The 25,550-nt window shown below is 40.2% G+C and overlaps 1 protein-coding gene and 1 long non-coding RNA gene across 9 annotated transcripts in view; one reads left to right on the top strand and one right to left on the bottom strand.

Annotated features, from left to right (window-relative positions):
• Nucleotides 1-767: 767 nt before the first annotated feature.
• Nucleotides 768-7,555, bottom strand: LOC142034350 (uncharacterized). The gene is made up of 4 exons (XR_012651610.1): nt 7,108-7,555; nt 4,127-4,209; nt 2,391-2,465; nt 768-1,461 (listed from the first exon to the last, which is right to left on the bottom strand). It is a non-coding gene; the product is annotated as an uncharacterized LOC142034350 (long non-coding RNA).
• USP34 (ubiquitin specific peptidase 34) overlaps nt 5,925-25,550 on the top strand; it is a 141,936-nt gene continuing 122,310 nt past the window's right edge. For 6 of the 8 annotated variants that reach the window (XM_075035415.1, XM_075035412.1, XM_075035410.1 and 3 more), the window contains exon 1: nt 5,925-6,926. In XM_075035415.1, the coding sequence (XP_074891516.1) occupies nt 6,884-6,926 (43 nt within the window). In that variant the 5' untranslated portion in view covers nt 5,925-6,883. The remainder of the gene's footprint in view (nt 6,927-25,550) is intronic. The other 2 variants (XM_075035417.1, XM_075035416.1) reach the window with 1 other exon arrangement.

Raw genomic sequence — 25,550 nt, 5'->3', positions numbered from 1 at the left:
CTCAATGGATAAAAAAGATTAGGAAAAGATGCTGAAAATAATGCATTAAAATGTACAGAGGCTGACTGAAGTGAGGAACTTGCATTAGTGCTGTATTGTGACCAGGGGCAGTCTGTCCCATAGCCCATTTATTGTCGTATAAATGATGATTACTGATCCAAGACTTCTGGAGTACTGTTTGTATTTGCTGGAAGATATGTCTAGACTTTTTACCTGCATACTAGGTTTGTCTCCAGATGTTACGGAGCAAAATTGAAATGTTAGAGATAGTTTGGGGTTGTTTTTTTTGTTGGTGGGGGGTTTGGTTTTTTTGTTTGTTTTTTTTAAACCACTTTGGTGCCAAAAAAAAGAGAGTAAAAGAACATACCTCTCCCTTCATGAATGCACATCTGCACTTGATGTCTTGAGACTGAATTTATTTTCAGACTTTCAAATTTAGGAGATCATTGCTTCATTGTCCAATGCTGATTATGGCCAGCAGTGTTACCTTGGGAAAAGGCTTAGCCATTCCAGTTGAGGGATTCACTTTTCAGGTAAGACTTAACATACAATGCACCTTAATTACTTAAAGCACATGAAATCACCTATTTGTATGTACATACCTGCCCTGTGTGCTGCTGTTGGTCTTTGTACATGTGTTTCTCACTACCTGTGACTGCATGTTCGTACTGTAAGTGGGTACAAGAAAATAGAGTGCTAAGAGAAGACGGGGTTGAGGAGGACTCTTTTGGAAGTTAAGAGTATGGATGAGAATGACAGAAATCAAAGATGAAAACGAGACACTTCAACTTGTATTTACCTCTTGTAAATTAAAAGTGAAACAGCACTTTTTCCTAGGCAATACATTGGGTAGTCTCTTCCAAGTTCTCCATAAAAACACGTCAAGGGGCCTGTTATTTTTTTTTTTATTGTGAACACCTTTTAACTCTTTTTAAAGCGTTTACTGCCATTTTTTTCTGAGTCTTGAAAAGTCTGTAGTCTTTCATGGATTCTGTAATTTCAGCAAAGACTATCAGGAAGAATTGGCCAGTTTAGATTGGAGGATGGGGGGAGGAGTTAAAATTGTTTTCTCTGATGTGACTACATAACAAGGTTAAGTGTGTATGTGTGCTGCAAAGAACTGACTGCAGCCCACTTGTTACCACTGCTAGTTATTTTAACACGTATATTGATAACCAGGCAGTAATGACCAGAATTCTTTTGTGGCATCTCTTTAGTGTTAGATTGCAGTCATAAGAGTTCTCTAAAGGAACATTGTAAACACATGCTTTACCAGTAAAAAGTCCAAAAGAGGTCCAAATGTTAAAAAAAAAAAAAAGCCAGCCGTCTGTGCTCTCTTCTTTGATTGGTGAGATGGTTCAGTTGCTGATGGCACTGTTGCTCATGCTCAGAAATGTAGCTGTTGCCTTGCTTTCCAATCAAAGGCATGAGATGATCAGTCATCTGACAATACTTTGTAGACTGAAACAACCAAAATGAAGATTGAATCACACAGTGAGGGATATTATCCCAAAATGAGGTTGAGACTGGAGGTATAATCCTCAGGCTATCTCATCTGGAAAAAGGAGCGGTTTAGACTAGTAGCACTGAATCTCAAGTTAGTACAGTCCAGTCTCCACCAGACCTTTATGGGTACAGAAGTACGCAAACAAAAAACTTCAACTGAATTACTAACCAAGATTACAACTTGAGAAACAGGCTCTAAGATAAAGTCTGAAACCACTCTAAAGTGGAGCTTGCCCTGTTTACCTGGCTGTACAGTGTTATTCTTACCACATCTAATAGCTGGTAATAATGTTTATTAGAATGCAGACTATTTTCCTACTAAAATGCTGCACAGGCAGTTAGGCAGCTGATTTTGGGAGCAAACTGTTTTAACATAGCTTGGTGGTGTAGTGAGCATTATCTATTCTTACATGACATGTTTTTGGCCTAATAGACAGGGCTATGAATTGTTTTGAGTGTGTTCTCTAACATTTGGGGTAAGTTTAACTGAATTTGTCTTCACAGGGTGCTGTGATATCAAAGCCTAGTTAGACATGAACCTTGTTAAAACATTTGAAATGCTAATATAGCAATGAAAGTCAAGTGCTGAAACATAAGTGTGTAAATTTAAACTGATTTACAGTTGCACTTCAGCCAAGTTTCATAGGTAAGTTTACAGTTTACAGGTAGAGACTTACGTCCTTTAGTGAAATTAAAGATTTCCTAGGCAATGGATTCCAACTATTTCCAGCATCATTCCAGACTAGAGGTCACGGATATAACTGGACTGGCTGGAATTCACCTTTTTGACACTATCCTCTGTAGAGCAGAAATTATTTACTTGCTTTCCAGCTGCCACAGCTCCCATCTCCTCTTAGCATCTGCTGAAATCACTGGTAGTTTACCTTTCATTGTAAATCGTGGTGGCAGAGGAGTAAATGTACAATCCATTCAGCTATTGTTGCTACAGGAATGGGAACCTACAGCAGAGCAATAGAAAGATCAAACAGAAGATAATTCAGTCATACCACATCAGACAAAGCTCTGGTTAAAGTAGTCAACATGACTAATGTAAAAAAAAAAAAGTTCAGTTAAGGTTTTCACATTCCACAATTACTATTCTGAAGTCAAGTCACCAGCTATGTAAGTTCATATAGAAAATGAAGGCTTAAAAATACAAAGTATGAGGCAGGCTAGGAGAGGCTGAAGTGTCCCAAAGAAGGAATGGGGGCAATGACCAGTCTTACTACCTCAACCCCTAATCTACCTCAGGGTGGTTGTTTTGGGTTTTTTTTCTTGGTTTTGGTTTTGTTTTGTTGTTTTTTCTTTTGGTGAATGGTTAACTCCATCTTTACCTTAAAGTAAACTAGGACTACAGTATTAGTGCAATGTTGGGACACACTGGGACATTAACTTTGGAAAGTATGTACATTCTCAAACTCTTAATCCAGTCCTAAGTTTGGATTTAGAATTTTAGTTTTGCTCAGGTCTTGCATTTATCTAAGTTATTCCTCCAGAAGAACTGTTCTGGCAGTTTACCAGAGCAAATATTTCCAGATTAGAAGAATCGCAGTCAAGGGAAGGAAAGTGGGCCTCCTGGGGATCAAACAACCTTGCAAGGATGGCATGTGAGAAGAGAAGAATAAAGGTCAAAAGGAAAAAAAACAATGCATAGAAGAGCAGGAGGCTGATGATCACTGTAACCAGGCCAGTTATAGCTTTTGTTGTCTTCTGCTTAGAAGCTAACATTTAATTTTAAAGAAGTCAATTTCATCTCTTATTAAAAAAATAAGATTCTTGTGTGCAATAAAAAGAATTTGGTTGGCAGTATTCCAGTCTGCACAAAAATAGGAGTGACTCAAGGTCACCCATACTCTTCTGTTGTATTCATTGAACTTGGCATGTGACACCACGCTTCAAAAGGCCCCTTCCTTGTGCTGACTCTGGTGTTTATGTGGTGCTGCAATCAGATCAAAGAGCTGATTTGTCAGAAAAACAATCTTCCAAGATGTTTTGGCAGTTAATTTTGGTTCTGTTGTAAAATTTACTGCAAGGTCTGTAGAAGGAAGGAAGAGGAGAAAGAAAAGTGCAAATTCAAATCAGATTGTGCAGATCATAGAACTATGCTTTCCATCAAAAAATCTGGTCTTTTTCTAGATGTGGATAACTCAACTTGTATCATATAGCCACTGATGGATTCCATGGTAGCAGGAATACCTGTGCAATATGATGCTAGTTAAGGAAGTGAATAAGTATAACTTCTTGGAGGTACAGGGTTTATATTCTTCTGGTACAACAAAATTAAGATGCTTTCTAAGTGTTTCTTTGTACAACTCTGGCTTCCAACTTCACTAACTTCAATTTTGATAATGGTAAGATGTAAAGGGTATGCCAGCAAATGAAGACTGATGCAATTCAGAAAATGGCATATGGTATATTGCAAAGACAACTCATGAAAGCTGTGAAAATGACATACAAAAGAAAGGTAACTGATATAATCTCAGACACATAGAAGATAAGACAGCACAACATCAAGTGAAACATAACATCATGTATATACACAACATAAAAGCCTCTGGTCCACCTTTGGCAGATCGCAAGCTTTGAAAGCAGTGCTGTAGAAAAGAAAGGTGGTTGGTACCTTAATTCAGGCATGAGCAGAATGTGATAACAGTAATATTCTGGACTGGTGTTATTCTTCCATTATAGAAGTTTTCAGGCTATCTGGAAGAGATCACGCAACCAAAAAAGGCCTTACAGGGTCTAGTACATCTGTGTCATTTTAATAACTAAACCACCGTACCAGTGTGGAGGTTTAGTTACTAAACTAGTTAGTTTAATAACTAGTTAGTGGTGGTTAGATTTCTGTCTATCAGTAGAAAACACACTGTTTAGAAAAGATTGTCAGGACTTAAAACATCTTTAAGTTACATATCACAAGAAAGATTAAAAAGTTCTAGGGAAGTTCTCAGTTTATTTACTTGCAGTCTTCCTGTGTCTTGTACTGGTTATTCTCAGGAATCCTGTTTGAAAGATACTTTAATTCACATCATATTTTAATCCAAGTGACAGACAACAAGGAATCTGTGTCTCATGGAGACCCTTCAAGATGTTAATTTTCTGTATTGGTTTAATTTAGTAAATGGAAATTTCAGCAGGGAATATTTAAGAATAGCTATTCTTGTTGATAACCCTAACTTGGAAAGTGTTTAACAGCAAGTAGTGACAAGAAACCTGGGTGAAAGATCATTCTAGTATTTTCCTGTCTTCCACAGTAGTTGTTGTAGCTAAGTCTGTTGTTCAAAGTAGCTTATCTCTTACTTTTCAACAGCAGTGGAGTTCTTTGTCTTAGCTTGACAACCTGATGCTTTGAGGATTGTTATGAAGACCGCATTCTGTGCACTTGAGTGGGAGGTTACATATACAACCACTAGTGGTGTTATCAGCCTGTATAAATATGCACATGGAATTAAAAAAACAGACCTCCATTTCCACAATGCCATTGGACTTGTGTATTTCTTCCATTTAAGACAGCCACTGAGGAAGTCAAAACAGCTCCATTTTTTTCCTAATTTGGCAATTTTGACTCATTTCATTTTCTACTAAACTATATTGTATCTGCATTGCGGCTACTAATAGATTTGTTTCTTTAATTCTATGTACAAGGCAGTAAACTAGAAGTATTCAGAATAATACACTAACTCACCACGGGGTGGTACTACAGAAATAAAAACCCACAGTACTAGAGCAGTGCCTACTTTGGGGAGCGAAAGCAGCCAAGACCTATCATGTGATCCATATACCTGGGCAAGGGAGCATGCGACTGTGCAACATTAACAGAGAGCAGAAAAGGGTTTTTCTTGTATGGAAAACTGTTTGGCTAAAAAGTTGTCTTCCACGGGTCTGAGACCTTGTTCAAAATGTGCCCAAGACACGAGTTAACTCAAGTGGTAGTTGTAATCAGCATAAATTATGTAACGTTAAGTGAAATGCTTCCGTTTATTTTTTAAGAGACAGACTGTCCTTCCATGAAAATGCGGTACTTCCAGCTATTCACAGAGGCTGTACTTGCCATTAGACGTTTACGATGCAGAATAAATTACTGACCAAGGGGAGAAAAAAAAAAGGGTCGAAAACTATATAAGTAAAAACCATCTACTTATTTGCGTAAAACGCCACCGTAGTATTTTAAACACTTAATTTTGGGGAGGAAGTGCCCCCACATGCCCGCCCTTGAGTCAGCTCCAGCTCTCCTCGGCCGGGGCTGGGCGGGAAGGAGATGGCCGACGACTCTTCCGTCCCGCGCCCCGCCAGCGGAAAACGCCAGTAGCTACCGAAAGACCTGAAAACCCGCCGAGAACGAGGAAGCTTCCTTGCTACGCGGCGAGCCCCTAAGGCGCCCGCTGGAGCTCGGCCCCGTGTGCTAAGCGCTCCCTTCAGGCCGGAGGTCCCAAAGGGCCTCCGCGCCAGCCCGCCGTGCCCCAGGAAGACGTCTCCAGCTCGGCCCACGTCTAGAAAAATCAAGAGGAGGGAGTAGCCGGGCAGCGCTCACGACCCGCGGCCCGCTCAGCGGAGAGCCGGCCGACTCTGCCGCGGGAGCCATCCTCCTGCAGCCCGGGAAGAGGCGAGAGCGGCGGGAAAGCGAGGCGCGGCGGCAGCTCGGCTCCAGGGCGCCCGAGGGGGCGGGCGGGGGGAGTCCTCCGGCGGCGGCCGCTCGCTTTAAGCAGGAGAGGCCGCTCCTCTGTCCCTGTCACAGCAGCGTGTGCGCGTTATTGGAGGAGATTCCCCCCCTCGCGGGAGGCGGGAAGAGGGCAGGGAAACGCGCTTCCCGCCCTACCCCGGGCGCGCGCGGAGGTGCAACCGCCGCCGCCGCCATTTTACCCTCCCGGCCCCGACTGCCGGCCCGCCCCCTTCCTCCTCCTCCCCGCTCGCCAGCCCGCCGCTCGGCCCGGGGTGGGAAGGCGGGGCGAAAGGAAAGGGAGGAGGGACTCGGCCACCTTCGCCTCCTGCCTGGTCGGAAACTGCCGAGCTGAGCCCGAGCGCCCTGTCCCCCCTCGCTCCCGTCCCCTCCTCCTCCTTCCCCCTCAGCAAAATGGCGGCGCGTGGAGTCACTGGGAGCCAGTGAGTGACTCGGCTTCTCCTCCCCGCCGCCGCCGCTACCGCCGCTGCCACAGCCTCATTTGCATTGATCAGCCGCCCCATCCCCCCCTCCCCCGGATCCCAGACCGGCCCCTGCCTCTCCCCCTCCCCTTCTCTTCCCATTCCTTCCCGCCCCCTCCTCCCCTCCCCCCCGACTGACCCCCGCCCCGGCCCCCATCAATCATCAATCAGCAGCACCGAGTGGATCAATCAATGGTCGGGAGGAGGCGGCGGCGGCGGCTGCTGCTGTTAATGAACAATGTGTGAGAGCTGCGCCGAGCTGCTGGAGGTGTTAAATGAGAGTAAGTGCGGCCGCCCTCCCCCGCTACCCTCCCCCCAACACTCCTCGCCGCGGGCCGGGACCCCACGTACCCTCTTCTACACGGGCTGGGTTATAACCCCGCTTCATCTCCTTCCTTACCCCCCCACCCCTTGCCTTTCCCTGCTCGCCGCCTGGCTCGGGCCTCCTGGGCGCGGGGTTACCTCTCTCTCTGCAGGGTGGCCGTAGAGGGAGAGCCTGCCCTGCTTTGCAGCTTCCTTCCCCCTTCCCTCCTCTCCGTACCGCGGCCGGGCGACTTGCGGCCTGGGGAGGGTGGGCCGAGGGGCTGTCCCCGCCGGGCCTTTCGCAGAGGGCCTTCCCCCCCCTCCCCCCCTTCCCGCCTGCCCCCCGGGTGTCTGCGTGTGGGGCCGGGCGGGGACGTGACCCTGCCGTTGGCGTGAGGAGCCCGCTCCTCGCTCTGCATCCCCGGGAAGCCGCAGCGGGGCCTAGCTGGCTTCTCGCTCGGCTGAGGAGGTGCCTGGGAGCTGCTCCGGTGGCTGCTGAGCAGCTGGAGGCCGGGCCTGGGCTGGGTTCCTTTTAAGCAGCAGACAAGGCGGCTCTGAGTGATCCTGCCTCCCCCCTCCCTCTCGCCTGTCCGCGGTGTGGTGTGGAGGTGGGGGGGAAGGGACGCGGTGGGGGTGGTTGTCGGGGTACCTATTTTTTCCGAGGTGACTGCTTGGCTGTGAGGGAACCTGGCTTGGCTTTGCGAGGGCCGGGCTGGCGGGGGGGGGGGGGGAGGGCGGGTGCGGGGGGAAGGAGCTCCCGGGTGTTTCGCTTCGGGGGTGGTCTCTTGCTTCCTTCCGAAGTTTCCTCTTTACAGGTGTTACCTAAACAGCCGGGAGGGTCGGAGGGTTAATACAACAGGTATTCCCCCCGGTACCGCTGAAACCGGTCTTCATTTTGGGCACAAAATCCCTTTTGCCCCTATGCAGTAGGCCTTGCGTATCCTTTGGAACCTGCTCTCAGTTCTCCGTGGCAGGCAAGGTACCTTCCCAGCTTCTCAGAGGCTTGTCTCTCTGCACTGCTTCATGAACAAAGACTAAAAAGACATGATTTGTAGAGATGCTGAGGAATTTAACGAACTTATCAGTTGAAGTTTGTGATTAGCAGGAAGTTTAGCTATCTCAAATCTTAAATATTTTTTCTGGTTGCACACTGTGGTCTGCTTAGAGGCAAATCGTGTTCCAGTACAGTGAAGCACAGAATGCTGCCTAGAACAGGATTTGGGTAGAGTTTTCTTTCTCTTAACTCATGTGAGGCCCAATTGCATGTGGTGTTTGTTTTTTCCGAAGATATATGAGTGGATACTATGGTAGTTGTATGTTGGCCTCTTTCTTGTCGGGGAAATACAATACTCAGTGATGGCCAGCATTTTATTTGAAAAATAAAAATGTATGTGTAAAACTAACTTTCAAGAGAGTCCAGACACTAGAATAAATCAGATTAAAAGGTTAACATCAGGGAACTGTTGGGTTGTTAAAGTTGTTTGCCAAGTTTGACTAAGCTTGTATTTCTGATATCTTGTTTTGAACAATCATTGTGATGTTTACTTAATTTAGCATGCATATCTTATCTTTCTCAACTGGAGAGATGGGGGAATATGTTGGTAGTATAGACTAGAATGCTTATTTAAACAGTAGGTTCAAAATAAGACTAAACTATCAGTGGTACACTCATGACAGCTGTTTGTTGGGAGAGATAACTTTGCTTGGTTTTGATGGATTGATAAATAATCATTGTTTAAACTTGATCAAGATTGGTATGATCAAAGAGATAAAAGTTGTAATATTAAATTGAATATTTCAAGAAATCTCTGAAATTTCATTATGAATTTATTTTTAGAACCATTTTAAGGTAATTGGGGTTTAGGCAGCTAGATATTCCCTTATAGATAAAGCTATATCTTAAATTGCTTTAACAATTTTTTCTTGCATATATAACTAGGGTATGGGTACCTTAATGGTTCTGTAAAATTTAAGATATGAACCTGCTACTTATGAAAAGGAAATTTGGCTTTTTAAGTCAAATTTACTAGGGAAATTATGTACTACTATTGCTATATAGTTAATTTCCAAGAATGCTGGTCAGATAGCATTAGGTTTGGCCTTCCATTCAGAGAGGCGAGCACACTTTAAAAAAACATAACTATTTTGTGTTTGGATACAAAGGCATATATGATGGTGCATTGTGCATGCCACCTACCTTCTCACTGTATGAGAATGAGCTGTAAGGGAGGTATACTTTCTTTTACAACTTCAAGTTGCATTCTTTGCATTTCTTAAGTAATAATTAAAGGTAATGTACAAAAATAACATCAAGCCTTGGTTTTTAAAGCACTGCAGCAAAAATGAAAAGTGGTAGTAAAGAATGAGGTCATGCCCAAAATGTGTGAGCCAGAGACTGCCAGCAGTTTCCTTTTCTGCCCGCTGAGCATTTGGGATCACCTCTTCACTGAAACTACTGAAACAGTGTTTTGAAAGAGGTCCAGGAAACATAATCTAGTTTGTTTTAGAAATTTCTTGCTAAACTAAACATTTTTACACGGAACACATACTGCCCTTTGTCTTCATTTACCCTAATGTTTACAAATAATTATTTGGTATCAATTGTATGACTGGTCACTTAGAAAGTGAATTGACTAACAACTCAATGTATTGTTTTGAAAAGAACATGTGGGAAGCTCTGGTTTTCTTTAGAGGTTACCAATTTATGGATGACAGAAGGATGGAGTTTAACAATTCTGCAAACAACCAGGCATATTTTTATTATAAGCATATTAGTCCCACTGTAAACTGCTACAATATTACTCCACACTCCATAACAATGTGTGGTGCTGCAACTTTTGTCTAGCAGTGACCTTTGTGTAGGCCCAGCGTTATGTCTTGCTAGAGCTCATTACAAGACTCCAGGTCCTTTGGCCTGATTTTCTAACAGGTAGTCAATGGGCCTGCTGATGTGATACTCCGTAAGGGCTGTCTGAGATCCTGTGGAACTGGAAACCTGTTGTTTGAAAAACTTATTTTTTGGTTAAAGTTCTGTATATATGCATATATATATTTAACACAAAGCTTCATTGCTATGCTTAAGCATGAGAAGCAGGCAGTGGTTTATAGATAGAAGCAGCAGTGTTGGGTTTTTTTTCTTTTTTTCTGTCTTGCAGCATCTTTATTTTCAGCATTCAATCTAAGTATGAAGCCCAGTAAGTTCCCTGATCTTGAAGTTATTTCCTGAGAAGTAGTGGTAGTTTCAAGTTATGATTTGTTCCAAGAACTCAGTAAAACAGAGATTCCTCTATGAAATGGCCAGGCTTTAAAGCAGTTTTTGCTTTGCAAGACAATCTGTTGTTCACTCAGAGTAAACAGTATAATTTCTCATTGAGTGCTCTAGGTATGTTAGCATTACTTATGTTTTCCCAGGCAGGGGTTTAATAGGAATAAAGTCTATAAAAAGTCTGGTCTGATTTCTGAATTAATCTTCCACAACATAAATGTTTTTAGTAGCCTTAAATAGAAGGGGGGGGGGAGACACAATTGTTTACTTTTTAAGATAAGGGCACCTATTTACAAGAGACTTAAGAACAGATTCTCATGGCATTCATTATAGGGGCTCACTTAAATGTACACATTTTTTTACAGGAAAAATGTGTGGAGGACATTATATGCTTTTATGTTAATTTACAGCATTCTGTATCCCAAAATGAACCCTGGTATCGACACACTGTACATTCCTTGGTTTCTTTGGATGCCAGTTTTTGTTAGTCTAGGAGGGATTATATTGAGTTTCATTTGTTCTTTAGTAATATTTACATTACTGTGCTGTCCAGAGGCTGTGATCAGGATAGTTCTGTTTGCTAGGCACTGCGCAGATATCCAGATAGTCTTAACCCTAAAATAAGCTAGAAAATACAGAAATGTAACATTAAACATGGATTTTTCTGTCTCAAGTCCTTTACACCACAGTTTTGCGGGTCACTGTCACACCTGAAGCCATGGTAATAGTTTGAGCTACCTATAGAACCATGCTATCACTGGACACTTGCACAGGCTTTACTTGACAGTATAGAGTATGTGATCTTCCGTGATAAGTGTTTGTTGAGTGTAAGATTGTCGTTGTGTGCCTGGGAGTGCCTGTCCTTAGCTTAAAGTGGAAATCTACTTCTCAGACTGGTCCGGAGTCAGCTGTGCTTGTAGTCCTGGCTGTGGTATGTCCCAGAGAGCCTGGCTGGGCTTGGTTGCCTAAGAGGCTTCCCTTTGGGACTGCAACTGGTGTTGATGTATGTTGACTTAAAACTCTGTAGATGATTTTGGTGTAGGTTTGTTTTGTTCTTGTTGTTTGGTTTGGTGTTTATAAAAGTAAGGAAAAAAATTACAACATGAAAAAATAGGTTTTATTATACAGCGGCAGTTGTGGTTTTAGCTAACTTTGGTAGGCCTAGGTTATTCCCAGTTCTTGGTTTCTGGGAACTAAGTTTGTTTTCCTCCCAGCATTCTGCTTCACTTTCTTCAGTGATTGCCTGTTTAGTACAGTTTTGTTTTTTTCTAGCAGCTCTGAAACCTTATAAAATCAGTTCACATTGATGAGGCTTCTAGGTATTATTCTGTTACAGAAGCTTGCAGGCCATTTTTCTTGTTGTGTTTTCTCTTAAAAATATATAAAAAAACCCAAATCAAAACAAAGTCCATACAGTTTGCTCAAGCACGGGAGATGGATGTAGACTAATATTGTAGTTTTCTGTCCTGTTATCATTGTCAGTTGGCCTGCAGAACTGCTCCCAATATGATAAGGTCCATAAAACACTTGAGATACTGGAGTGTTTTACTGTTTGTATAGCTTCAGGATAGCCCTGAATTTGGATGCTGAAGATGCTTAACCTGACTTCTTGTCGCATAATTCTGGCATTTAGGAATTACAAAGGGTAGACTTAGAGGTTGAGTCAGGCTGTGTTTACCTTGAGGTAGGTAAGAAATTGGAGTATTCCAAAACATTGCAGCATTCAGTTTGTTCTTTGGGATCTGGAGAGGACAAATATTTTATGCTGTGAATATTCATGTGTTGTTTTAGATATAGAGTATATGTTATAGTAAGATTATTACAAACCTTGCATAATTAACATCACTTGGTCTACAAGAGCTGCTGTCACTTGTTCAGTCGTTGCCTCTAAGCTTCAGTGTTGATTATTTGACGACTTCTAGTGTTCTGTGCAGATCCAGTGTTTCATTTGTCTGTTTGATGATTCCTCTTGTGCAAAACTAAAACAGTTGCCTCTGTTGCATGGCTTTTTCGGGGGGGGGGGGGGGCTTTTATTAAAGTTTCATGTTTTCTTTCCACTTGCATGATACTTCCATGTTGAGAACCTCTGCAGAGACTCTATGGAGGAGTTATTGGGGTAACTGCCCAACTTTATGACCCTAATCTAAATCTTTACTGTCTTCTGTTAAAGAAACAAAGCTCAATTGTTTATAAAACTTAAATTCAGTAAGTGTTTCATGTTTATTTTTGTCTTTGATCCTTTTTAAGGGGATGAGCAGCCAGACTTAAAGGAAAATGAAAAAAACTTTTCCTTTATAGCAGTATTGCCAAATTGCAATTATCATGGACTGTGGTGAAGTGCTACTCCAAATGAATCAGAGTAACCAGAGGGGAAAAAAAAATTGGAGGAACTTGTATCCTGTCTAACTGTGAGCTTTCTGAAGTAAAAGGGAAGGTGACACTAAGATAAAATTGTTTTAACTTGTTTGTAACTGTAAAGCAGTTGAAGGAAAAACTCTGACTTTAATAGCTAAAAGGCTTCTATTTTTAGAAAGATATTTCGGCTTTTGTTCTGTACAATGGCTTTGGTTATTTGATGTGATCAGAAATGATTTTGTCCTGAAACTTTTCCCGTTCAGGCTGCTGAAGACTGGTTCTTTCTCATTGCTCAAGCCGCTTGATCACTGATGCTGAAGATTAGTTTACGTAAATCCCATTCTGCTGAGTTTTGTTGCGAGTTGTGTACTGTTGACGTGTATTTACTGATCTTTCTCTTTGTGTACAGGGAAGTCTTATGTGGGATAAGTACATGCTTACAATATCCTTAAAGCTTAAGTGAGCCATGGAAGCGAACATCCTTACACTTCTTACCACATGCAATATTAAGGAAATTAATTCCTTTAATTGTAGTAGAGATTCTAAAATTTTATGCTGCAGATGCTCTCAGCCTTCCTAGTAAGGGGCCTGCGCAGACTCTACAGTTATATTCCTGCTTATTTATGTGAATAACTTTAAGGAAAATCAAGAAAGAAAGAAAAAGATCCCTTGCTTTATTTGATTTGTTTCTTAAAAAAGATATTTGACTAGTGTAGAACTTGAAGTCATCTTGTTTCCCATGTAGGAAAACTTCCCATTAGATTCCCCACCCCCCACCCCCCCATACCTTTTGGTGCTGTATTGCTTTTCCTCTTTAAGGGTAGTTTCCAAGTTATGGAAGTCCCAAGCAATTTCTGAGACATGTCCAAGGTGATGTGTTTTAGGCTATCCTGGATGTTGTCAGTGTCAGTTCCTTAGAGAGACTAGCAGTTGTAACTGTCCTTAGATGCTCAGGTAATGTGGAGCGTTACAGGGCATTGTCAGTAAGAGGGTGCTTGGGCTAGAAATTTCGAGCTGTGGTTGAAGGGGCAGTACCTTGGAGAGCAGACGCTGGCCCTGTTTCCCTCTGCCTGCCTTGGAGGTGATGCCCTGGCTTTTGGAGGACCAAAGGTTTTGTCTTCCGTGGAGGGACTTGCATGGCTTCAGGGGATTATGAGACTCGCCCTTTCTTTTTAATTTGTAGAATTCCTTTCTTTTTCTTCCTTGTTAAAAAGTAAAATATATTTCTTCATTGTTAATACTGACTTTCCGCTTTATGGCTTTTAATTCCTTGCTACTTTGCTTTTTCCGTGTCACTGCAGTTTGCTTCTGTCTTCCTGTGTTCAAGTAACATTGAATCAGAAAAGCAGATCTTGCTTTCTGGAATCATTTTCTGTGGAAAAGTGTTGAGCAGCCTGCAGTTTGGCATTTTAGAGACTGGAAGGGGAAAAGCAGTGTTTACTACTTAGTTCCTTTTACTTCTTGTATTTTCTTCTTTGAGTATTTAGTTTCATCTAAATACTCTTGTGCCTCGTCTTTCTTGCAACTCTTCTGCTAGCTTTCGAAGTTGTTATTTTTCTGTGCTTGTGATTTTTTCCATTTCTCAGTTTCCGTTCTGCTTACCCATATGCTCTTTCTGCTCTTCCCTCTATCCTCCACCCTGCTTAATTCTTCAGTGTGGCTGTATGTATAGTTCTGTGTCTTCATATGGAAGCCTGTTAAAGGAAACAGTAATAATAGATTCCCCCCCCCCCGCCCCAGTATTCTCTTAATGACTGTTCAGGTCTGATTCAGAAAAGATGAGAAATATCACAGTCAGAAATTGCCTGTGGATGATAACAGTGCTACATTGGTGTCTTGGTGCTTCTGACAAGTTATGTTTAGTCTCCCACTGTACAGAACAGAGTTTCTTAGTAAGGGAGAGAAAAGTTCTCTGTATAGAAGGGCTTTTATGATCAACTTTTAAAAACATTTTTTTTGTTCCTTTTCTTAATGTAGCTCATCTGTTAGTTTTACCAGCTCAGGTAGCTAATAAGTAAGGCTTTTTCCAGGCTAAGCTATGCACTTATAGTTGTCAGGATGCTGGGACAATGTGAAAAATAATCTTAGCATTTTCAGGAGCAAGTGGTTGTGGTGATTACTCAGTGCTGCTTACACTAATAGCATGCTGCAATTAAATATAGTTATGGCCATTTAATTTCTGTTGTTTAAGCATATGTTGGGGTAATTTCTTTTTTTCATTTTGTGTAACAAATTGGCAGTTTCTAGTATCTAATCAAGAGGTGAGAAGCCATTCTTTTCACTTTCTTCCTTTCCTTATATGGGAATTGATTTGCAGTCTGAATGCTAAACATGGACATGCAACTGTGAGGATCTTTGTGGTTTTCTTACCAGCTGGTAAAAATACCCAACTTGTAGTTTTACAAAGTTTTACTTCTGGAATTTTCCAGAAGTGGCATGTATGGTGGAAGGTGAACTTCTTGAGGAAATCTGGTGCAAATGCATTACAGCTATATGCATATGTATAGAACTCCTCTGGGAGATTTAGTACTGGAACAACTGGTTGAAGAAGTTGAAACTTGTCAGAAAAAGTCCTTGTAGAAAAAGCGCCTTTGAGTGTTGACCTTTATTTAGCTAATTTGTAGAAGGTCTGTAAATATGACTTCAAAACATGTGACAGTTGGGGCACAATTTCTAGATCAGCCTCCATGCACATCATCAGTTCCCATCTAGGAAGCGAGTGGCAAAGCTTTTTTGCCTCTTTTCACACCAGATTGAAGAAGCCTCCAATTCATTGCACCATTTTATTAGTTGACTTCCGCTTGAGACTTTTTAATTTATGTAATTGTATACAGAAACAGGGAAAAGTTTAGGATGAAAACTAAAGCAAAGCAGGGCACTGTGGCCTTAAATATGTTAGCCAAAAGGCTTACTATATTGCACTGCTCTTAGCTACTGTATAGATTCCTTAACAGCTGAGATTGTGCTGCTTCCATACCTGCTGTGCTGATGTGCAGGCAAGGCTGATTTTTTGTAGTTACTTTTTGGCAGATTCATGAAGAATAACTAAAGCCCTGGAGCATTCTGCAAGCCTTGAAAAAACAGGGTGGTCTTTTTTTCTCTTCCTTCTTCCAGCTATAGAAGTACATAACTTTTAATTTCTTACTTTGTGTAAAACTAGTGCCCTCAAAACGTGAAGTATTTCTCTATACTTATAAGAGTAGAAGTCCTGCTTCTTAAGCTGCAAGTGGATTTTTCTTGAGAAGGTAGTCTGTTGCCTTTTACGTGTTGCTCCGTAACAAATCATGGGTACAAAAAGTGTACAAATTGCATGGTATTAGTGTGTGTGCTTCATGCTGTGTTGTGCAACACTCATTGTCTTCATCTCTCTGTTGTGTTTCTCACTCATTTTGGGGGGGACTTGATAATTTTTAATGAGAGCTTAATTTCATTTTCAGGAAATGGTCAGTTGCCTGTTTCTTAATCTGTGACATGTAACTATTAAATTCTTCCTAACTTAAGTTACAATATAAACCCCTTTGTTTTCACCACTAGTGAAATTATTTTTTTAAAGGTGTGTGAACTGAAAAACTAGTATTTTTCAGAGTCGTCCTCTGCTAACAGTCTCTGTTTTTTGCAAATCTTGTGATAAGTTTTCATTCTAAACTCCCTGGGCATCAACAAAACTGACAGTGCTTTCACTTCTGTACTCTTTCTCCTTGGAGAAGCTATGGACAGTGCTGGGAGTGGACGATGGCATGTTTGCAAGGGAGGATAACTCCAGAAAAACTGTAGAAGGGCTGGAATATCAAAATCTACTGGGGAATTTGGGAAATGGTCTGTCTGTGAAAGGCTTACATAGTACAGTTTACGCCACTCTTCAGTCACCTGGTGTTTCGGACAGGAGGCGTATGGTGGAATTACATTCTAGGCTAGCAGTCATCAGTTGACACAAGAGTCTGAACGGCTTTAGTTTCTCCTTCTCGGAACTAGTATAGGATAGCACTGAGGAGTGTGAGCTTGAAAGCTTGATTAAAGTAAGTTATTTTGCTTGGGTTAAGGATGTTCAATGCAGTGAATTCTTTGCTGCATTGGCCAGTCTGATGTCTTTCACAGTTAGGAATACACTATTGCTAGTTTACTTACGGTTGAACTAGTTTGTTTTTTTGGGTTTTTTCTCTGAGCTACTTTTTTTCTTAATCTTTGAAATTAAACTTTTACCACAAAGTATTTTACATCATAAGTCTTGATGCTTGATCTGCTGATGTAATATTTAGAGTAGATGCAGTCCGATCAAGTTGATCAGATTTGAGATCAATTTTCATCACTGTCTTGGAAACTCGTTAAGTCTTAACAACAGTGCCATTTGAATCTTTCCAAAATGAGTTGGCTTTGTACATTGTGTTTAGCCATAGTTATAGATACTGACCCCTGTGCGCTTGCTGATAATGTGACTTGCAAAATATTCGTTTATATCAAAATGACATCTGTAAATACGTCTTCTGATTGGGGGGAATGCTTGTTATGGAACTTAACTGCAGTCCTGGAGATATTTTTATAGGCCATAGACATTGCCTTTAGCCATCTCTTACTTCTTTCAGTCTACTAGCTTTCAGAAAAAAAAATTATATAATTATGCTTTAGCCAACAAATTACTGAATACACCATGTGTTTCAGTGAATTATTAAATACAGATTATCTAGCAAAAGTGAGTGCAAAATTTGAGCATATGTTTGAAAGTTGAGAGAGAATGCAACTTTGCTGCTTGCCTATCCTTTCTCAGCATTCTCAATATTTTACTCTCTTTTTTGAGCGAGGGTTGCTTGTGTCTGTGTTGATGAAAACAAATAATGTCTTGGAGTTCAAATGCTCAGCAAGCTCTTCTTGGGCTTTCAACGCACTGCTTAAAGCTCCATTTAGTATAATGACCCATTGCTCATTTATCTACATTACCTCCTTGTTTAAGCAGGCTCAAATATACTTTGTAAGAAATAAATTAATCATATTTGCCTGTCATAAATTTTGTCCCTAAAACCTGGAGCACAGTCATTAGGTGCTTTTGTTATAAATCTACTGGTAATATGTTGCTTCTTACTGTCTGTGGTGGCTCAGTCATGGGCCTTTTCTTTCTCGTTGTGGGAGAAAAGCTGCTGTTGTTTTCTGTAACTGATTCATAGTGTGCCAAGTAGTACAGCTGAACTAATTTGCAAGGTTCTCTCTTGAAAATAGAATGCTTCCTGGAGTATGTATTTTAATTTTTGCATTCCTTGCTACTTTTAATTAAGACTAATAGAAAACCTCTTTAGCTTTTGAAATCTTGTTCATGCAATGAAATCTTTGTTCTACTTACAAAATAGTTTGATAAACTTTGAGTTGTATGTTTTCACCTTTAAGTAGTATTTTTTAAAAGTTCAGAGCTGGAGTATTTAAAGAAAAATAATTCAAACCCAGAGACATTCAAGTAGTGATACATTGTTTTTGAAGTTAATATGTTAAAAGGAAATAATGCAAGTACTCTGTTTTTAAACTGAAGGTAAGCAATCCTTTATCAAAGCAGTAGTTTCAGCATTGGCAATGTCAACCCTAGCTTTGTAAATTTACCTTGAGGTAATTAGTGATATGCTAGGATATTCTGTTTTTATGCAGTGCTTGTCCAATCCTGAATTGATTCCTTAAGAAACTTTTATTGGCCATTGTCAAAATATTATGATGGGCAGCCTGACTCTCCGCATCTAGTATGCATTTTGGTGATGTCAAGCAGACTTGATTGTATGGAATTACTACTTAAATTGAGCTGATTTTTTTTTTTATTGAAAGAGGAACTGTAGCAACTTCATATTAAAGGTGAAAACGCAGTCTTCCCAGAATTGTAATGTTTTATCTTGGAGTCAAAGACAATTTATGATACTGAGTTAAAACAGGACTCTGATACAAGACTTTTTTTTTTAAATGCCAGCAAGTGGCGCACATGCTTTGAAATTGCTTTATAGTTTTTTTTCCTTAGTATATGTAACTTCCCTTTCCCTGGAGAGGGAGGGCTGCAATATCTTTGCTGCTGAAAATCCCAAGATAACAGAAGCATTAGGAGGTACAGTGCAAAGATACTATAGATCTTTTCATAGATGCCTTCCATCTGACATGACTAACATTGAACCAGAGCTGATAAACCCTTCGGACCCAGGCTCACCCATGCTGTACTGCCAGACTGCTGCTCCTCTTACTCAGGCTTCCATGGAAATGCAACAGCTTGGACATCACACCAGTCTTGAGCAGGCTTTGTGCGCTCCTGCTGTGTAGTGTTGGGGTCAGTGAGCCCTTTCAGAAGCTGAGGGGTTGTAAAGGACAATGCTGAGACTCCTGGTGGGTCTTCTTGGGCCAGCAAAGCCAGAGCAATATGCAGTTTGTTCCATTTTATTCCATTCACAGCCAGATAATCCACAAGCTGATCTTATACTGCTTCCTACTAGTGTTTCATCAAAAAAGCCATATCTACATTACACAGTATTTAACTGAGGCAAGGTCATTCTGCTCCTTAAGTGTTTGCTAGTAGTCTTATACTTCTCTGTATCTTTGCCACTCTGTGCTGGATGCGATGCTGCTTGTTCTCCCGCCATTGGCATGACCCAACCTGAATTGTGTATTTCACATTCCCATGTAGTCCAGATCAAATTTCTACTGCTAGATAGTACTGCATGGATTAAGTATTTGTGAACTTTGTACTGTGGCAAACTGTGTGGGAACACTGTGAGTTTATACAGCATAGTAACTTAGGCTTTTCTTTGTCTGAAAGTTGCAATGCTACTTCTGGACCTGAACTTGTTAATGAAGCAGCACAATTGTGTTTTGTGTTTGAGATGGTATATCTAAGAGTTTATTCAGATTATAATTCATCTGGGTAGTTCTGGGTAGAATAAACTCCAGTGTTCTGGGTAAATTATCAGCTGATAATTGAGATTTGACCTCATTCAAAATAATTTCATGTGGAACTGTTCTCCTTGGAAGCAGTTGCTGTGGCATGTTCTCTTTGCGAAGGTGAAAGTCATAAGACGCTCTTAATAAGGACAATTGTTGGCTTAGGCAGATGTCTACGGCCATTCTACAGGGGGTATTTGAACCCAAAGCAATCATGACCTAGCATGCTGAAAACTTTAGGATGGTGTCACTTTTGAAAGATGGCAATTCTTAAATTTCACACAGCTTTTCAGAGTCAGCTTCTTCTGTTTTGCTCTAGACTGCATTAGCTTATTATAGTAAAAGGAAAATAGGTGTTTGCTGGAGAAGATGAGGGAGATAGGATGGAGAGGGACATGTAGAGACTCAGAGAGAACTTGGTGGTGTTTGCAGGGAAACAGGGAGATATATAAAGGTAGCAATTACCTAAAGTCAGCTGATTTGCCGTGTTCTGGTGAAGTTGTATCTTAGAAGTGCTGTCTAGCTGATTAACGTACCAATGCTTGTGCTACTCCTGGTTGTGTAACTATGCTATGCATTGGAATACTGAATTAAAACTCTCCAGGCCCTTCTGATCTCGTGGTGGCTATGAGGAATTATGCAGGTGCTGAATAACCAGCAGATGACTGATTTGGGGGATAGTTGGGGCACCTGGTGTAACTGCTTTTTCCTTACTCTTTTGAGTAGTTTCTGTATTTCCATTCATAAGAACACAGTATTGTTGAGACTTGCAAACCTTTGTCAGATTTTTTGAAATTGCTTTTATGTTCAAAAGTTTGTGTCTGACAGAGGCCAGTAACATGATCACAGTTTGTTTTTCTAAGGAAATAAGACTTTAAAAGGGTTGCTAATTCCTGTCTTTAAGCTATTATGTTGTCCCTTGTAACATTTGCTTTGTAATCTCTGTATATTTTGTAATCAAAAGCCTGCAGGAAAGCAATAGATTTACCAAGTTGGAATATTTATAAATATAAGAAATGTAGGGTTAGCTTTAGACTTAAAATGAATTCAGGTGTGTTGTGGGAATTAAGGGGGGTGTAGTTATCCATAATGCTGTGCTGTAGTAATACGATAAGGGTGGGCATTGACAAGTCAGTATCATAAAGATAGCATAAAGGCACTCAGAAGCACCTTAACCATATGATTATGGAATTTTATTACTATAGTATTTTGGGGTACAGATCTGATTTCTCCTATGTTAACCTGGCATTTGAGCAATGTTTCTAATACTGAAGAATTAACTTGCTTTTTTTATTTGATAGTACATTCTGCAACAGTGTTTCAGTACTCTTTGGGTATGTGTATCTAGTCAGTATTCTGAGGCGCTTTTGTTTTGTGGAGACTGAGGAGTGGAAAGAAAGAAGACTTATTTTCCTCACTGAAAAGTTGTAGGGAAGCTTGGACAGTTAAACTATTGCCATTGAACTTCAAGTTGACACTGTCCTTTTAGATACTTGTCAAAGATGGCTTTGTAAAGGTCTGGAAGTCTGGTGAATCAAGCTAAGGCAATCATGAATTCTTAATAACAAAAAAGGAGTAATTCTAACAGATAGAAGTAGAAAGGGAATGGGAGACACTAAACTCTGTGGCTATGATCTTACTTCCTTTTGATCATAAAAAGAAAGAACCCCCCCCCCTACAAATAAGAGAAAACATCTCAATGCATAAAAAAATTAACGTGCTGGTTCTCTGTGTGAACAAAGGTACTTATACAGAAGATTATGTATATATTCCTTTCAAGATTAGTATTAATGTCCCTGATACTATTTCCTTTAGTGTATGGATCTTGTTTCCTTTATTTATTCTGTTTCAGGGAACAATTTCTGAGAATAATGTCCATTTTGAAAGTGATCTAGTCTTTCCTATGAGAAGCTGATATCAGATGAGGCTTGGGGGAGGAGGGGGAGGGAGCAGAATCTGTATGCAACTGTACCTCATTACAGTTTTGAATATGTAGAAATTACAGTTATATATATTAAGGATTTTTCTATTGTTTACTTTTTACTATATTATGTTTCTGGAAGTAGAGAAAGTATACTTTAAAAATTGATTGGGTTTACTTGCCATTTGATTTTGTACTTAGTGTGATAAGTGACCTTTGGATATAAGATATTCCTCACAAGTCTAGCATGATAGTTGTCCTTGAGGTCTAATTACAGTCTGTTCCTCTAGCTCTGAAGTTCTTACTAAAAATGCACTTATGATCTGAGCTTTGTTTGTTCACATTTGAAGTTATATTGCCCCTTTCTTTGCAGTTGATTTATATTTTTCTCATCTTCTGTAATTTTCTTGGTTTAGTAGCTTTATTAATAGGGTTTTTTTCTTAGCTTGGGAGATCATGTTGTTTCTAGTACTATAATACACTTTTGACAAATCACCCATTTGTGGAAGATTAGGTAAATTACCCAAGTTTGCATTTAAAGCTAGCCAAGTAAAATGGGAGACTAGGGAAACAGCAAGGAAATACTATTTTTTCTGAAATGTTTTAAATTTTTACTTTGACCATCATGTGTTTTGGCTTCTTGTCAGTTATGTGAATAAACAATTACATTTTAAGTATGTCTGATTTATTTTTTTTTAAAGAACATCTGATAACTTATACAGTAGAAGATGTTAAAAAAAATCAAATAATAATTACTACTTTGGGTTAGTTAAGCAGCTCAGCTCTTTCTTGTATGGTGTTACTGTGACAAAACATCTCTAAACCATCTTGTAAAGATTTGGTGAAATAAGACATTGCAAGTATGCAGAAAGACCCCATTTCCTACATTATATTTGTAGAATATATTTAGCTGAATTTACCTACGTACTAGTCTGTCTTCTTTCTGCTGGTTTGTTCTGTCTTGGATGGATCTGTTTGAGGCCTTCACCATTCTGTTTTTTCCATACTCTAATAGTAACCATCTCTTCAGTTTCTTTGCCTGTAGATGAGCAGTATTAGGGTGAAGTTACTCCAGGTGGGGTGGGACAATTTTACATCTGCAGTCATGACAGAGGTGTTTATTTCTCTCAGCCTTACACTTCTTACGCTTTCCTTCCCAGCTCCCCCTGCTTACATAGCTGCCACTCTGAGTATTCAGTGGCTTGCAAAGCCAACAAAAAGGTGGATAGTTTTTGGTTAGATTGGTAAGTTGGATTTGCTCAGTCTAGCTCTCTGGGCTCCTGCAGTAGCACTAATGGTTGTTGAAATGTATGGCTATGGATGCTGTTAGTAGTGTGGATTTAAACTGAGTTATGTTGATTTTGAAATTGGATCTAGCGCAGGACAAAGGTGTTTGTGTGCATGGAAAGTAAGAGGAAAAAGGAAGGACTGGAGGATGGGAAGGTCTAAGGCTTTAACTGAGAAGAAAAATTTGCTAGAGCAGTTTTAAGGAAGGAGAAGAAAGTTGAGTCCAGAGCTCAGGAGTAAATTAGGGAAGGCATCTCTAACATTGCTAGCTTGTGAGTGCCTGGAGAAAGAAGCAGCCACTGGAGACAGGGGTGGAGGAGCTGAGCCTAGGATTGGAGTGCCACTGCTGAGAGAAATACTAATAGATCATGGAATGACTGGCTGTAAAGCTCTGGAGCACATATTATCAATTCTTATTGATGAGAGCACACAAGCTGCCACTTCAGTGTGCTTCAGATGCTCTCAGAGCACACAGGTATGCCTTAGTGCATCTCGTGGGAATCACTGTCTTAGGTATGAAACCAGGAGAAAGTCTTATCCACCAGATCAATTTGCAAGAAGGAGGCTTGTCACAGTAAAAGTTTTTGAAAAAGTTTCATGTGATTGTTACTGTTGGGTTTGAAACACTGGAAGTGTGAGAGACTGGGGAGACAGCAGATTAAGGAGGATCTAGGGCATGCAGTATGCTTGAATATGGGAGAGAATAAAAGGTTGTGCTTTATTTACAAGTGAACGAGCCTGTTTTAACTACTGGTCTGTTTAAGGTAGAAGAAAACTAGTTTGAAAGGAGAGACATCAATTGGAAGTGAAATCATATGCAGCAAGGCAGTCCTTACAGAACTGACTGAAATCAACAAATGTGCAGGAATGGTGATGAGTGTGTTTGTTCCTATTGCTTTTCTGTTTGTACTTTTTTCAATTAAAAAAATACTAGAAAGGCTTCATAACCAATTGTTGCAGTACTTCAAGCTGCATGTGTCCCTAAGGAGAGGTACTGTAAATCAAGAGTATCCACAAAGTTGATACTCAGAATCAGGACCTCGAAAGCCTAAGATTTAAATTTTGCTTGTGAGGACATAAATTAGTTGAGCTGAAAAATATCGTTTCTGCTAAGGAGCAAAAGAGAGCTTCAACTAAGGTCCAGTAGGAGAAGCCCTGCCAAGATGTGTGACTGCCCTTTTGGTAGTGGCACAGACTTTAGATCAGCTCAGTTGGAAAACTGCAGCCTCAGTGTGGTTGCTCCTGTTTTGAGCTTCCTGAGTGTTTTCAGGAACAAGAACGTTATTTCTAGGTACAGAAAACAAAAGGGAAATCATGTATGTAGCCACTGTATTAATTAGCAATGATTAGTAAATAAGACCAGTTGAAGTTGGTCTACATGTGAGATGTAGAATGCATAAACAGGAAAGTAACAGGTTTCTCCAACTAGTGCATATACCTCCCTATTTTTTTTGACCTGGGGCATAAGCTTCGGTATTTCCATAACTTCTACATTCTGTATGCTTTACGTGGCAATTGTAGCTTTTAAGGGACCAGTTTTCTTAACTTTCAGTTCTTAAGTTTTTCTTAACATAGAGGGAAATTTGGGACCATTTCAAACTATCGCAGTGAAAAGGCTGCTCTGGAAGTTAGGAGTTACTGTCCTACTTGTTAGAGCTTGTGGTTTTTAAGTAGGCTGATGTGGGGACGAAGGAAGTTTTATAAATGTATATGTAAGATCCTACAAATTAGAATTAAGTTTGTTGCTACTAAATTGTTATCAGCAGTTTTTGTGTCAAGTTTGAAGCAATTCATCTTAATGAAAAAGAAAAAAATGCTCACAAAATTTTGAAAATGAAGGTTTTATGAACCTTTTATGCTGGGCAAGTCTTTTTTAAGATACTATCTGTAGTTAAGGATGTGTCTTTTGCAGTAAGCTTGACCTAAATTGTTTGACAGAGTTGTTGGTTTCTTCAGCGCTGTGCTTTGGCCTGAAGAGAGTCAAGTGTCATGGTAATTTGCAGTGTTTAAAATAAAAAGTAGTATCAAGTGATATCCGTCTTTTAGTCTGTTTGTCAATTTTGTACTTTGTCCAGTGTTATGTAGGAATCTTTAAAGCCTTCTAGGAGTGAGACAGAAAAGTGATTTTTAAAGTTTAATGGTATCCTATTGAGAGGCCGCTTTTTGTGTATTTTTATATTTGTATGTGTGCATACATATGAAAATATGTATGTATGTGCATATGTAATGTCCTTATTTCAAAGAAGTCATAAGTATTTGTTTTGTGTGATTGTTCTCTGAAGTGGTATTCTTCTGAACTTTACTTTCTGATCAGTGCCAGCAGACTTTAATTAGCTTTAGTTTTTGGAAACCTGTATTCATAGGACCTTGCAAGGCTGAGGCTGGAAAAGAGGTTGAGGTAGGGATTCTGAAGAGCTTGCCTCAGAGAACCTTTCCCACAAAGCTTGCTTGTGAAGTAGATTTGTGAGCATGTAATACTCGAAATTTCATGTGAAATGAATACTTGTTTTTGTTATAAATGAAATGGTCAACTTAAAAGGAATGCTGACATTCTCAGTTTGTGTAGCAATTAGATAGTTATAGAAGTGTATGGAAATTTAGGACATGGAGGAAATGAGAATTGTGCTTTGATAGTTGGGGAAAGGTATCTGGCTGGTAGACAGAATTGCAATGCCCCAATATATAATCGGTTGATGCGTAAGTAAAGATGTGGACTACTACTGATGTTTGGTTTATTACAGCGTATAAATATTTTTTAGATGGAAGTGGGACATTTGATAATACCTCATTGAAATATTTGGGTTTTGAATTTGGTACATAACTGTTCTGGTTTCCGGCTGTAATAAATGTGGTAAGCGTTTATCATTTTGCAAATTAGTGATT

The sequence above is a fragment of the Buteo buteo genome, chromosome 9, assembly GCF_964188355.1.
Source record: "Buteo buteo chromosome 9, bButBut1.hap1.1, whole genome shotgun sequence".
Classification (NCBI taxonomy): domain Eukaryota; kingdom Metazoa; phylum Chordata; class Aves; order Accipitriformes; family Accipitridae; genus Buteo; species Buteo buteo.
This window is presented reverse-complemented; position numbering and strand designations above follow the sequence as displayed.